This window comes from Pholis gunnellus (genome assembly GCF_910591455.1).
Source record: "Pholis gunnellus genome assembly, chromosome: 17".
Lineage (NCBI taxonomy): Eukaryota > Metazoa > Chordata > Actinopteri > Perciformes > Pholidae > Pholis > Pholis gunnellus.
In genome coordinates, this window is record NC_136544.1 from 13,011,907 (window position 1) to 13,028,155 (window position 16,249).

General features: G+C 42.9%; 1 protein-coding gene across 1 annotated transcript; it reads left to right on the forward strand.

The window, feature by feature from the left end:
- Positions 1 to 223: 223 nt before the first annotated feature.
- On the forward strand, positions 224 to 10,761 carry gpr139 (G protein-coupled receptor 139; the record flags this gene model as incomplete). The annotated part of the gene is made up of 2 exons (XM_079177541.1): positions 224 to 371; positions 9,740 to 10,761. The coding sequence occupies 2 exons, from the start codon at positions 224 to 226 to the stop codon at positions 10,759 to 10,761; spliced, it is 1,170 nt and encodes a 389-aa protein (XP_079033667.1).
- Positions 10,762 to 16,249: the final 5,488 nt, after the last annotated feature.

A 16,249-nucleotide genomic window follows, 5' to 3' on the forward strand; every position in this document is an offset into this window, starting at 1 on the left:
TCGCAACTCCCCGTCTGTTGTCTCCCTCCACGCCCGCCTCCATTTCTCCCTCCTTCTCACACACTCAACCTTGTTGCCTCGCGCAAACTTGCGCACACACTCATGCTGATTGGCACCCAAGGACAGAGCACCCTCTCTCCTGTACCAGCGACCAGGCGGTTTGCTCGTGTGGCCAGGCTTCTTGACACTGAGCTCAGCTGTGGAAGAGGACGAGGAAGAGGCCATGGAGCACAGCCACATCTTCCCTGTTTTCTCCCCAAATGGGAGCACCTGGAGCCCAGGGCAGCATCCCACTGAGTTTGCCCAGGGATGCCCTCTCGGACCACTGCCTGTCATCTACTACAGTGTCCTGCTCTGTCTCGGCCTTCCAGGTAAGAAATGTGCACACACACTTGTGTGTTTCTGTGTGCGTGTCTAATCACAGGCATGTCTCATTCTGTGTTAATTTGCTCATCTGTGGGTTGCAGGAGTCATGCTTTGCATCTTGATTTGTTGTGCACTTGTCTGTAGGTTTGAATGAGTGTGTCAGCTGCTCCAGAGTGCCACTCTTTGCACACACACACACACACACACACACACACACACACACACACACACACACACACACACACACTGTTGATTTGTCATTCTGACCTTGTGGCAAATGACTTGTGCATGCGTACGTACGTCGTATGCTTTTGTCTTGTGCTTGTTTTTGGAGTTTGTTTGTTCATCCGTCTCTTTAGTTGGACATATTCAAGCATTTCAACAAAAGAGGGAAACCAGCAGTTGTATGTGCAGAGCATCATTAAATATGGCTATTAAGCTGTGAAACAGCACCTTAATCTGGAGTAGTTCTAGTTTATGTGTGAATGAAAGATTATGTAAGTAATGACTCAGGCTTGACCTCGGGTACAAGTGTGTTACATGACTTGTCTTGATGACCTGAATTTATGACACTTCCTTGCCATTGACTGATTAGTCCGTTCACACTCACTGTCGGACCCATTTACTGCCTCTCTCCCACAGCGTGATCTATGAGTGCTGACCTAGTCTCACACAGGGAAGCAAAGTGGTGTGTGCATGTATATGTGCGATTATGAATGTGTGTCTGTGAGAGGGACAGACAGAGACAGGAAACATGGAGGTCGAATGAAAGAGAAAAGGTGTGGATGCCTCATCAGAAGGTTGGGTTTCAGGTGTTAAAAAGCCCTCTGGATGGTCGGATACACATCCACTCTGCTTCAGCCTATCACCAAAACGCTGGACTCATTCTGTGGTCAAGTATTATTAGTTATTAATTCAAGTGTTTCACTATTTAACCCTGATTCTGATGAGTACAATCGGTGGCTTTTCTTGTCTTATTTGTCTTAATACACAAGATTAAAATGTATTTTTCTTGATAAAGATTGGGAGTGAGATGTTATCAACAACCTACGCTGTTCTGGTTTAAAACAAATCTGCAGTGCAAAGTGAACAGCTTTTGTACGGCAATACTGCAGACAAGATTTGCAGCCTTGAAAAAGGAAAAGTCTATCTTTCTGATAAAATCCCACCTAATTATGTTTGCTGGATTGGCAAATCAAGTGTTGCACAAGCAATTCTCTCTTCTGTCATTTCAAGTTTCTCCTGCTTTAGAAGTTGCATCAATTATGTTCCTGAGTCGTCTTTACAACTTATTCAATCTTTATGACGTTCCACTCAGGCTGAATCATAAATGTTTCATGAGAGCGGCACGCGTGAGTAGTAGCGGCATGACCTACAGACCCACGCGGATTTAACACTCTCGATGGATGCGAGGTTGTTACCTTGATTACCAGCCAGTGTTTCGGTAGTTAGTTAACAGGGAGACGTCGTCATCGTGTCCGTACATTTCCCGACCTTTATGCAGCAGACAGAGAGGGGTCACATCAAAAACACAGATTTGAGGATGAAAAGCGAGACGATGGAAGGTGATGGATGACACACATCAAGTGGTGGGGAATGATTACTGCGTGACCTAGGGAAATGACTAACCCAAATCTCGGGATGAACAGTATGGAGTATAAGGGAGGCAAGGACACCCAGAAGAGGAAGAGCAGAATTAAGAGAAAGAGATTAATAGCAGCAGAGCCAGTGAAGTTGCACCTCTGGGGGCAGCTACAGACGACGGAGCTGAGACGAATTGCCACATTTTTAATTAATCGCTAACTCTCTCTCTCTTTCTCTCTCTCTGCTCGCCACACCACACTGCTTGAGACAGAACAGACGTGTGCTGGCATAGCAAACAGCACAATGAAGGTTTTGGTGCTTTGCCTCAGTCTTTGACATGCTGGGATTACAGAAGTGAGGCCTGCTCTTCGTACAGTATAGCATGACACATACGTGTGTGTGTGACGTAACCGGATGTTCAAGTGAAGCTGCTCTGAATATCCGGGCCGAGACAGCTGCTTGCATGCATATCCGTTCAAATTGAACATTTCTCTAACAGACTTTTCACCTGCACACATTTCAAATCCTACCTGCTCAGGTGTTATTCAACTCGAGATAACGGCTGATGTCTGAATTTTGCCTAAAGGGGCCTGCATTTAAATGATTTGCAAATGTGTTCATGCTGATAAAATGTCTCTGCAGCAGAGCGCAAAGCCACTAAGAGGATTCAATTAAAAGCTATTGTATTCTATTTAATAATTCTACATTTGTAATTATTATTTAATTAGTCATCAGGGTCTCATAAAAGACATTTTTACCAAGACTTGCATCATGTTGATCAAGTTCATCACCACAGCAGCAAGGATGTTTTCTTTGACATAACATGACTACATTTATATTTCCATCAAATACACATTTGATGTTACACCTCAGTACTGTATGTGTGCACATGTGTTGTTGTATTTGCTTTGTTGCTTTCAAGTGATGTGTCAAACTATAGATGTTTAAGCATTTAATGTAGATTTGAGGGATTTAGGATGGCCAGCCTATGTAATTTAATGGCCTAAATTATCGTGGTGGAACAATAATTCAGATGATTTACTTTATATAAAATGATTATATCTTTTTTGTGCAAAATCATAATCTGTAGATCAGTAGATATAACAGTATTTGCCTCTGAACTGCAGTGGAGCAGAGGTAGAATGAAGCACAAAACGTAAACATTAAAGTTCAAGCAAGGAATTTCATTTAACCCTGGAGAGAGTTAGACTGTCGTAACAAGAAAAACAAGAGCAATAATTAACACGATAACAACAATAAAAACTGCTACAAAGAGACACAAAATGAACGATAATCAAAATAACTACACAAGGAGGACGCGGCAAAAATAGGCTAAAGAACTACGTATAAAGTCTGTGAGTCTTGCTCCTGTCTGTGCTCAGGGGCCCATTGTCTCATAATCCGCTCAAGGTTGAATACGTGACAACAAGTGGTTGTATGGAGTTGAGATGTGTGAACATTGTGTGAGCAGAAATGTGTATGCGTCCCTCCTCCATCTTCTACATGCATGAACTCACATCACTCCACAGTATGCCGGTGCTTTCCTTCCCTCTTCCTTGTGTGGCTGTTCAACAGTCAGCTGTGTGACTGGCCCATATGAGAGCTGAAAAACATCTCCCACTCCCACTTATCCACCCACAAGACATGGAAAAGGTTGGGGATGTTAAGCGCCAACAATTCTCTGTTCCACGTGGCAGTGTAGACCAGGTGTCAGATGCTACTTAATGAAGAGGCGGGCCCAAGTGGTTTGCAGTTTGCACTATTGATCTGTCAATCTGCAACAGCAACAGGGCATCTGTGGTGGAATGGGGGCTTGTTAACGGATACCATCACTCCAAAAGTGGAGTTTAAGATTAGTGGGTGTAAACTGGACGAAGAGGAAAGGACGTGAAAGCATGTGTTGAAGCATGGACAGTGGGGAAAAGATAGCAACTATTAAGTAAATCAAATGTAAGACATTTGTGAGCTCTGGTTTGTCTCCAGAACAAAGAGTGTGTCAGCTTGTCGTGGGGGAGACGAGCCAGAGAGGGCGCGGGAGGACAGAGGAGGCAAGAGAGGAAGGAGGTGTTGTTTGAGGCAGTAAATCAGAGAAGTTGTCGGTGCAGTGACAGAGTTGACTTTATTTGACCAGTTGACAACAAAACGCCGTCACCACTGCTGGAAACCCAAATCCCTGTGTTGTTGGACATGTATTTGGACAGCGGTAATACATCAATCTGAGGACAATTATAGTGCTGTGATCTGGACGTCGTCTCAAAGTTTCATCTTCCATCCATTTACCCTTCTTCCCAATCTCTTCTCTGCATTTAATTCTCTCCTCTACCCTCAATCTCAAACAAACTTTCACCATTCATGTTTGGTTTTTTTTTCAAAGCTGAAACCCCATAAAAAACATTTAGAGAAGATCGAAGATCACATTATAATCGTGAGCCTTGTTTATGAACCCTTTAAACACAATAAGCTGAGTTTGTCAGTCTGCGGCGTCTCATTACTGGCAGCACGGTTAGCTGTGATGTAAGGACAGTCATCTCCGTACATCTTCAAAATGAATTGCCGTAAGAGGTGAGCAGAGGAAGAGCACTGCAGTAGCATCAATATCATTAGCAGCAACCAGGACCCCTCTCTCTTAATATGCCCCTATTCTTTATTGCATCTTTCCTTTTCTTATGAGCTCCCTCTACCTTTCCTCATTGACTCTCAGACCGCACACATAAAGCTGATGCTCACAGTAAAATGTGTTGGATTGGTATTATCCCATTTTCATAGCATTACAAGCCAGCGTCTCAGTGCAAATCAATAGTGATAATAAGGATTTCAATTCATGAAGAAATCTGGGCTGTTCTCTTCATCTTAATCAGCTTTAAAACATGTCCCTAAAATCATAATTTTATCGGCTTTGCAGCAGGGATGTGGTCCTGGTTTTCGTTTGGGGGGAATTAAGGAATCGCCCTGCTTTATGTCCGGTCTGACACTTAGAGAAGACAAAAGGGAAATGGTTGTCATCAGGAACAAAGTGCTTGTGACCTTTGAAGCAAGCTTTGATATTCACCCCCTCTCTGTCTCTCGCCTCTCTTCCTTTCCTCCCACCTCCTCTATACATCTCTCTGTCTCATCCTGTGTGTTTCCAGCTCATCCTCCACTCCGTTCTCTCTCTTTTTTTAACTATCTGTGACCTTCCTCAGACCACACTTTACTTCACCTTCCATCTATTTCCTCATCCGTCTCTTCTCCACTCATCTCGTCTTATTGGCCTCTGGATAAGCCGTCAAAGAATAGTGTGCATCATCTCATGTCTTGCCACCGGTTTTGAGGGGTTAAGATGCACAGTGTCATTTGTCGACAGCCCATCTGAACACGTCCCTTTAGTGGTGGGATGAGTCAGCCTCGTTACACACCTCGGGGAGCATGCTGTGCCTTCTCTTTTCCCACTAAACAACGTCAATGGCCCTGTCCCTCGTCATATTAGGGGAGCAGCAGGGGGAGTGCAGACACAAAAGCACTCCCACACAAACAGAGGGTCACCCATGCAAACACACATACACAAATGTAGACAGACGGACAAACACACAGCAGCCCATTATCTGTCCTACAGGTCATTCTAATCCCCTCTCTGCTGGAGACACTTCTTCTTCCCCGCAAGAAAAAAAGAAAAAAAAAAGATGGTGACACATTGCATGTGCCTCTGTGTCCAGGCATGAGATACACGTCTCTCTATGTGTGCACGGATGCCTCTTTGTATGCGTTGTCCTCAAGTCTCTGTTCTGTGTGTGCACGGATGTGCAGCTTTCTCCCCTACCTGGGTCCCGAGACAACGTAAAGAACAGAAGTCAATTGAATTGAATGCACAACAAACTGGCTCAAGCTAAATGGAAATGTCAAGCTCGCTACGGATCCCTTTTGTTTGTCTGTAGAAGGCCCCGTCTCACCGGGGAGCCCAAACAGAATAATACCCGGTGACAGTCGACGCCTTACTGCTTCCATTTCATGTCACCCCTCTCTGTTTAGCGGTCAGCGAAAAGAGAAGAGAGAAAGTGAGAGAATTGAAGGGGAAAAGGTACAATAGAGAGTGAGGCTATGGATTAAAGGCGATGTACACCGTGACGTTTATGAGCAGCTCAGAGCTTAGCAGCAAACCTTTCCTGGTACAAAAAAACACAAACACTGATAAGATCATATGGATAAACCCGATAAGAGTCTACAGGTGTGTGTACAGTACACACTGACAGCTGTGAGAGGATGGTGTATGGGAAACAACACATACAAAGAGTCAGTATGACTGCAACAAGCAGTAGGCTAAAAACAATTAACATAAAATCAAGAAATAGTAAAACAGTTTCAGTTACGATTTAGCAATGCACTGCTATAACATGGCCAGAATCCTGATGGATACATGTTCAATTTCAAAACCTGGCTTCTACATTTCCCACAATGCACCTAAACCACCAACAGTTTTGTCGGAGATTCGGGTGTGTTAAGCTAGTAGCGCCTAATGTCGCATTGAGTCGCTAAACTCAAGCAGAGATGAGGAGCTGGATACAGAGGTCTGGTAAACTCACTTCTTTCTAACTTCACGACCCAGCAAAACGTAAGGCTTATTTATCTTTTGTTGTACCAAAGAGCCATAAACAGACTTTGTAAATCGGTGAAGTTTCCCTTTATCTTTCTTTTATTGCCAAAGTTTGGTCTAACCAATATATATTGTCATCTGACCTTGAAACGTACACTGTGAACATAGTGACATTAATATCTCTTCATTGAAATTACCACATTTTGACCCCACAGTCTGCACAAATATTTCCAATACAAAATCAGTCCAAGGTTAACCTCAAATTAAATGTGTTGTGGATTAATTTGCTTCGATCGAAAAAAAAATCAGTCCACCAGAACAGAAGAAGAAACGGACAGAAACTGCAGCTGAAAACAGAGAATCAATGACACAGAAGAACAAGATTCGACATGAAAGCAATTTAACTTGCCTGTGCAGAGGTTGGTGTGGTGTACAGGCGAGGAGGACTGTGAATGTGGAGCATGTGGTGCAATCCAGCAGCCCTACATGATCACATATATTGGCTTGTCGAGTCTTGTAAACTGCTTTGACGTCTCATTTATGTTATTGATAGATTGTACATTAATATATTGGCGCATCCCTAATGTTGTTTGTGTGCAAGTGTTAATATTTCTGTGTGTGTATGTGTTCTGCTGCACATCCTCCAGTCTGGCAAGGACATCTTTAGTCATTATCTGGAGCCGGCTTTGAAATCTGTAATCAGCTGACAGTGGTTGAGGCTGTGAAGTGTGATGTACCAGACTCTCAGCTGCCATACTTAATCCAATCCAAGATCTATTACTGCAGAGGGGGACAGGACTACAGAACATACACGCACACACACACACACACACACACACACTGTATGGGCAGTGACAGCTGCTAAGTGCATTGATGTCTCAGAGATGCTGCGATGTAAATCGATGTCAGAGACATCTGAGGAAACAGATCGGACAAGTCTTCATGCTGCACCAGCAAGTAAATGGGGTTGGTTGGCAACAGAAAAAGATTAACAGATTAATGTGCGTATTTGATTTTTAGTTCAGGTAATTTAACTAATACAGCATGAAATAGGAATCTTTATAGTATTGATTTTCGCCACTGAATTTTACACTTGTCACACATGTATTGCATGTTCTTAATGTGCAATGTGCTGACCAATGTCTCCTTAAAGGAATAGAAATACAAATACTATATAAGAGGCTTTGCAGGATGTTGCTTTCGAATGGAAACCATTTATTTCCAAGTTCAGCTTTTCAGGAACGAATAAAAATGATCTTGCACATTGAAGTTCATTTGAAATAATCTTAATTTAAGGTCCAGTTTCTGGCCCCTAAAAGCGCTATGCAGTAATGTTTCTATAAGGAAAGGTTCACAGTACGTCCTGCATGCTGCTGATATGGAAATAGGTTGATAGTCCTGCGAATGGTTTCGTGCTATTCCACTGGTGCAAAGTTGGAAACGGTAAAAAGAAAGTTGCAGTGCACCAAAGAAAAGGCAAAGAAGACTGCTAGAAAGGTTTGAAATTCTTAGAAAAAGAAATTGTCTCTGTTGAGGGAAATACATCACAATCCCTGCATTTCAATACCCATATAATATCCATATAGTATGTCAAATGCAATACACAAAAAATAACTGGATGTCCTGTATGCAGTATGTAAGCAAGCATCCTTTTCTGGCTATTCTGACCCAAGATCCTCTGTGCTTAAGATATTTGAGCAAAGGTAGATGCGCTATGTTATGAGGAAGTAATGTCTCAATAGAACGCACACTGCATGTAACAGTACATACTTTGTAAGGGCAGCTGCAGTATGTACAAAAAATAAAAATGAAAAGTATGCGATATGTAATGTCATAAAAAACATTTTTTATGTATAAGAAAGAAAAATAGTTTTCTTAAACTATTTTAATGAAACTTTGTATAAGTATACTGTAAGTTAATCATTCAAATGATCTTAAACTGATACATTATGAAATTATCTAAAAACATAAATTTCCCTTCCTTTCCCACACTTTTGTACAGTACAGTACTTTAACTACTCAGGAGTTCTCTGTGCCGTTGATAACAGTAATTCATTTCACATATTTTATTCTTTTTACATCCGAACAACACTACAGTGTGAGCACAGCCAGCATCTTGTTTACAGTCTTCTCTAGGTTTGAGAAAGCTCACAACCTGTAAACTCAACTGTCTGTTGATGGGAATCCCCTGAGAATAATATGCAGTAATGTAACAGAGTAGGACAAAAATGAAAAAAAGACGTGAAATGTTTCCGTTCAATACAATCACCAAACTGCAGTTCCCCCCGAGAGGCAGAGAGCCGTGCTCCTCCTGTCTGGAGCAGACGCACAGAGGTCATGCTTTGGTAGACGCGGCAGTGGAATAAATCACATCCAGGCCTTTGTGTCCACGTTCCCTTTTTAGCGAAAAATGAGAGTAGCCGTCCCCCCCTCCTGGGCCAGTCAGCTATCCTGTTTTTGAAAGAAAGTGATAGAGTTGGAATAAACGAACGAGAAGGTGGCGAGGGAAACGTTATTTTGGCAACATGGGAGAGAAGGTATGAGGGTATATGTCGGGAATTTGGAGGAGAGATTGAAACGAGAGGGAGAGATGGGGGCGTCCTCGTGCTTTTGCTTTAGGAACTAAATTGCCAGCTGCAGAGTAGCAAGCAGTAGTGAAATCAGCAGACTGCTAAGGCTGTGATGCTGCACATTGCCGTCCTGTTTTTGTTGTGGCTTTACTCTTTATTAAAGATAACAATTTGGCCAAAGGCAGAGGCAGATGCTGCTGGAATTGCACAGCAGGTGTAGATGAAGAGGGAAAGGGAAGGGAGCAATAAACAGAGGAAGGATTACAGCTGGTTGAACGTGGTGCATACTGACTGGGGACGATAACAGATTCCATAATGTGTGCTTGGTGCTGTTGATGGTGCTGAAAATCTTCAACATAATGCAAATACTGTTCTGTTCTAATCTTTGTGTACTGTGCGTTTGTGTTAGAGCAGTCACTCTTTCGTGTTGGCTGCACCTATAGTACAAATCTGCTGCATTATGTTTCTTATGTCTTTTCCACTGCCTGCTCACTAACACTCAATTCTTCTCTTTCCTTCCCTGCCCCAATCTGTGCCCATTCGTTTTCCAATCTCGTCATACGTTTTCCTTTGCCATCATTTCCCTATTTCCTCCATCTTCCTGCTTTCAATCACCTTCCCTCACCCCCCCCCCCTTCCTTCCTCCTCCCAGCTAACATCCTGACAGTGGTCATCCTGTCCCAGCTGGTGCTGCGTCGTCAGAAGTCCTCCTACAACTATCTCTTGGCTCTGGCAGCCGCCGACATCCTGGTCCTGCTCCTCATTGTTTTTGTCGACTTCATATTGGAGGATTTCATTTTGGGTACGGCGCTGCCTCCGTCACTAAACAACGCAGTGCAGGTACTGGAGTTCTCCTCCATCCACACCTCCATCTGGATCACCGTGCCTCTCACCATTGACCGCTACATTGCTGTGTGCCACCCGCTGCGCTACCATACAGTCTCCTTCCCGGCCCGCACACGAAAGGTGATATTTGCTGTGTATATTGGGTGCTTGATCTCTGCAGCTCCTTATTACTGGTGGCCTGAGTTGTGGCACAGCCTGCCTGGGGTGGGCAGTGGTGGAGGAGGAGAAGGAGGAGAAGGAGGAGAAGGAGGAGGAGGAGGAGGAGAGGAGGTCAACAGGAGAACCGTGGCCCAGCATGTGCTGGTGTGGGCCCACTGCGCCACCGTCTACCTCCTCCCCTGCATGGTCTTCTTCTCCCTCAACGCTGTCATTGTTCGGAAGCTGCGCAGACGCCGCAGCTGCTTCCGTCTGCGCGGCTACTCTACTGGCAAGACCACCGCCATTCTCCTCGCCATCACCTCCATTTTCGCAGTTTTGTGGGCGCCACGTACCCTCATGATCCTCTACCACTTCTACTCCTCTCCTCCAGCCTCACAAGGTGCCGGCCGACTGCTCCACGTGCTCACTGATCTGGCCAACATGCTAGCGTTGCTCAACACTGGGGTCAACTTCTTCCTCTACTGCTTCATCAGCAAGCGTTTCCGGGGCATGGCGGCCAACGTCCTGCGAGCGTTGGTCCACTGCCGCAAGCAGCCGCAGCCGTTCTATGCCAGCCACAACTTTTCCATCACAAGCAGCCCCTGGATCTCACCAGCCAACTCCCACTGCATCAAGATGTTGGTGTACCAGTATGACAAAAATGGGAAACCCATCTGTATTTCCTCTTGAGTCCTCAGCCACCAGCAGCCCCCCCCCCCCCCAACCCTCAGTTGTTGGGGGACACATTGTCTCCTTGGTGACCAGCTTACCCGCATTGGGACTCTTTGAGGCTTGAAAATGTCAACACGCCTGGAGAGCACACAAGGGACCGTTTAGCTAGCTTTGAGCGCTAACAAAGTGGTTGGCTAACAAGGTGGAAAAGCAAACAGTATTCACAAAGCAGCGACCAGCTTCAAAAAAAGATGTTGATTGTTTCCCTCATGCAAAAAAAAATACAGCTACTGTAAGTGACTGACTCCTGACTCACAGGATTTCACCGCCATCTATCAATGACTTTTATGAGCCACAGCGCTACAGACTAAACTAACAACTAGATGAATCCTTGGTGAAGCTTCAAATGCCTGACATTGATTTCTTTATCGACGCTCTCTGTTGCGCACTGCCGCAAACGGTGAGGATTTTTGAACAGCTGCGTCTTTGTCCCGCTGGTAGTCATTTTCCAGAAAGCAGAGACATCCAGTCAGAGTCTGGGCACTGAACATCTCACCTCGAGGGGTGATTCACTCAGGCAGAGCCCCCGACGGTTCTCTCAAGCAATGCTAAAACGGCGCTGTCATTTACAGTTCAATATGCAGAAACGTCTCAAAGGCATTTGGATTTGGGGCTTTCCTAAAACGAACAGCCCCGTCTGACTTTTCTTGTGTGTGTGCCAAGAATCACCCTGGCAGTGCCGCCTACAAATCAGCGCTCGCTATGGAAGTCAACCCACAGATCTGTCTTGGGATGAGTAGGCTATCTCTGCTTATTGTTGGTTGAATATTTATTAATGGTAGACTTGACTGTTATTGTAGCTTCACAAAAATATAAGACAAAAAACATAATGGCTCTAAGGTGTCGTTAATCTAGTAATCACATTTCCAATATTAGGTAGAGGAAATTTCTGCTATGAGTAGATAGTCCTCTATTAACTATTAATGGTATTTGATGACTTACTGTTAGCCATTATCTGGATGGATAGAATGAATGTAACGTCTCTTTAACCCTTTAGCTTTCTGAACGACTGAGAGAAAAAGAGAGAGACAGAGAGGACGGTTTGTTTTCCCTCGTCCAAGGTGTTCTGTCCCATGATGCAGCAGTGAATTTGGTCTCAGGGCCACAGTGACACATTTCAGCTCTGCTCATTCTGCTGCTGGCTGACGGAAATACAGTAACATTTTACAACGAAACACACTCACGTACATCACCACTGCCTCAGTGCTGCCTGAGTCCTGCCCGGTAACAAATAACACACCGCTCTGTATGTGCTCTGTATTGCCCACTGAAACAGCACATTGAGATCAATGCACATCCATTCTGCAGACACCATGCAACATTAGCAGTCTTCATCTATCTAGCAAAAATGGAGCTGCGCCAAAGGGCGTATTTCTGCTAATCCTGCCTGGAGATATCAGACACATCAGGCCTTGTTTTAATGGACGAGGATTTAAATCTGATGGATATTCGGTGCTTCTGTCATAGCTGGTCTCATGCCCTCCAAACTCTGGTTCGACATTTTGGGGGGCGACCACAGCATCAATTTAAACAAAACCCTGTCTGCAGATGAAAATCAGGCAAATCAGGGCAAAATGTTTCTTACCAGTGGAATGGGGAATACATTAGATGCTTATTACAGGCATTTTTGCTTGTTTTTGTCCTTGTTTTCTTGGTTAAATTGAGATTCATCATGACGGGAACTATTTTTTCTTTATCTTCACCAGGACTGTGCGCTTGGATGTGTTTGATTGGCTGACACGGCGGCTTGCCAGATAATGTCATGTTGCAACACGGCATAATTTGAGCCAGATTCAACTTTTTTGCGTTTCTGCAATTTTTCCTGGAGGTCCCTGCGTTGTGCGCAGCTGGACTGGCCTCATTCAAACGAACAAGAGGGCCTGAATGCCGCCATATTCTACTTAGTGCTTCAGCCAAAGTCTACAATTCAACGTAATTAAACCCAGATTTAACAAACCCAGATTTAACAAACGTGCTATGTTTCACATTTTTCAAATCTCTACCTTCCATCCATTTGAATATGACAATAGTACGGTCATACGGTCTAAAACCAATCAAATTACATAACTGACAAGGAGTGTCTTGTGATGCATGTATAGGCGATACAATATTTTTTCATAAAAAGGAAAAGTAATTTGTAGCGAGAAGGTCAATGTTCTGTAATTGTGCCGTACTGAAAATGCTCTACAAAAACAGTTGAGAAACATAAAGTAAGTGATAAAAAGAGAACAAGCAATGAAAGTTTAAAAAGCACATGAACAATAGATTTGGGAAGAAAATATATATTTGAGAGCTTATAAAACAACACTATAAAACGGTGCAGTTTTGACCTTTAAAGACTGCTGTCCCTTGTCCATGAACCTCACAAGTCATTCACTGGTCAAATTTGAAATGTTTGGCTTTTTTTCCCCATAGTATGTCTTCTTTCAGACGAGTGAAAAGTTTGCATTTATAATGCTTAATTTGCATATCTAAACATACACTTTCAGAAAACTTTACCTTATTTACTTCAGTAACATTTATAAACACCAAACTATCCAGTTTAATACCTATCTATATTCTGTAGGTTTTTACGGAGGAAGTAGTTGAACATTTTATTCCTAAAAACATGGCAAAATTGATTTTTTATGGCAGTTGACAGTATTTTCTGATTTATGGAGTGATGAAAAGAGAAATCTAAAATTCCCTCTGTAGAAACCTTTGATTCTAAAATGTACAATAAAATAAAACAAGAATCTGAGAATGCCTGATTTGCATATTTAACATATATTTTCAGAAAACGTGTAATACAATAAATAATCTTAATGCAAGTAATCAACCGAAGATTCATGCCGATATCTATGAGTTGTTGTTGTTTGTTTATCCTATTAACCCGGGGTGACTTCCCTTAAGTTTTGGCTAAACCCCGACACTGTGTTGTAATGTCGTGTAAAGTGTTCTCAGAATAAAGTTGTTGAATGACTCTGATCAAATAGGAATTATGACCAAAACTCCAAAGACCCAAGTTGTTACTGGGGAAAAAAAGTGAAAGTATAGCTTTACGTTCCAAATAAAAAAATGTTTTCAAGTGCACCGATTCCAATTGTTGGTTTTGAGTGATAGTCTTTCCAGTTTATTTTCCATTTTCCCATCAAAGATTAACTTTAACTGGAGTTAACCTGTTCCTCCTACCCCCCCCCCCCCCCTTCAAAATTGCATGTTAATGAAGGAGCACCGATCACCACTTCTCTACTCACCTTACTTCACTCTGCAGTCCTCCCACTGCACCCTCTATCCTCCCAATTTATGTCTCGTGCACTCGCTCAAAGTTAATTTCACAAGTGTCCTTTTTACTCGTTAACTGATTGCCTTGAAGTCTTGGAGGCTACAGGTGCATACTGAGCATACCGCTCCATCATTTCTCTTTAGAAAATGGATCCATGCCTGTTAGGGACCTTGAGAAGTAGCTGGTGGATGCCGAGAGTTACTTGATGTAAATGAACACCCAAAAGGGTCGATAACCGGTAATCACTCAGCGAGCTCCTTGACTCCAAGTCCATAAGTCATCCTCAGCAGGACGTTTAATGTAAAGGTAAGAAAATATGTGCTTTGATCCTCAATCAATACTGCCTAATGATCCGACTATGATCATTAAGAAAGTAAGAACACAAATAAATGATTAAGGCCTCAGCCTGAGGAGCTCATGCCAGATCAATGTTGCCATGACATTCATTTCACGCGTTAACCCTCTCCAGTGTTTCAGTCGATGTTAATGTGACATTTGTGGGAGGATCGGCGCACTCAGTCCCGCGGCCTCCTGGGAACGAGGCAGGAAAACCAGCTTTAGGAAACCAAAGCGAATGGATGAGTGGGGGGTGTTGAGAGAGTGTCACATGCAGGTGTCTCTTCGTTTCCCACGTGAGGCACTCGGGAGCAGGTGGGAGGGTGTGTGTGTGTGTGTGTGTGTGTGGGAGATAGGGGGGGGGAGTTGATGCCAAGAAATCCTCCCTATTATGATAAGATCTATATTTTCTTCAGCCAGATATTAAAAAGATAACAAAACATAAATCAATCAGAAGGTGAAATTGTATTTTCTCTCTCACGCCTCCTCTCCGTCTCTCTCTCTACCTGCTTAGCTCTACAATGCGTGCGTGCGTGCGAGTGTGTGTACATAATGTCCGTCTTAGACAGAAAGAAGCTTTTAAAAGTGTTTGTGCCATAAGAGTTGTAATGTATGAAATCAAATATGTATTTTTTCTCAATCATGATGAATATAATTACATACAGCACAGTATTATAACGATATAACCATGAATGTACAACTGACGCTTCTGTCATTTTTGGTGGTATTTTTCTGATAGTGATTTTCTACACAATGACCATTTTTGAGTATTTTCACTTTCTCCATGGCAGTGTTTCAGAACTGTGTTTTATGATCGTACTGGAGTTACTATAGGCTTGCATAATTTATTTATTTCCTCCTAATGAATGTATTGACTGTATAAAGAGTATGTATTACAGTTTTGATTGAAGAAATAAAGAACAGTGTCTCTAATGATTGAGATATAGTGCCACTGTGTATTGGTGTCTTTTTTTCTGCACCCCTCAAAAATTGCTGTAATCATCATTACTGTTGAATTTTAAAAGACTTTTGCTTTCTAGATAGTTTACATGTTATATTAAACACTAATGTTTTAAATCACAATTTCATTTCTGAAAAATGTCCCAGTAGTCTACTTTAATTTCTGACACATTTACAGGAAATAATCGTGTAATTTGGTTTGCAAAAAAGTGAAACTTTGGCCATGAGCAAGCATACAATTCAACGTACATAAAAGAGCTAAGTTTCCAATAATAAGTGGAGGATGAATTAATAGTTACTTGGATTTTAATTTTCCATTTTACTATTTATTTCCAGGTTACCCACTCCAACCACAGCTGAACTAAATATTCATGTGACCTAATGTCAGACAGAATTTCTGTCTTGCTCATTGACATTTTCAAAACTGATCCAAATCCAACTGTTTGTACAGCATTAAAATGATGTGAGCAGCGACACGCCAGGGTGTTTGCCTCCATCTGTGAGTTTTCTAACAGAAGAGGAAAGTAGCTCGATGATCACTGAGAATCAACATGGGCACGGCCACCTGACTTTTAAGCATGCTACAGTTCTACATCCACCAGTTTGCTGCCGTGTGTTCACAGTGTGTCTTTGTTAGTGCGATATCAGTTTTGTTATGATTCACTGTGCGATGCAGTGACAAACAGGGCTGTGTTGATCCACAGCACCAGCTCAATTGTAACAATCCAGGTGTTAATCAGAGGCTCACAGAGAAAGGAGGGATTCAGTGATGTGTGTGTGTGTGCGTGTTTGTGTGTGTGTGCGTGCGTGTCACCAATTGACACCAGCGCTGACTCAGCGCTTTTGTCCCTGTCAAGATAAGTGGGAAACATAGCATAGTGTACA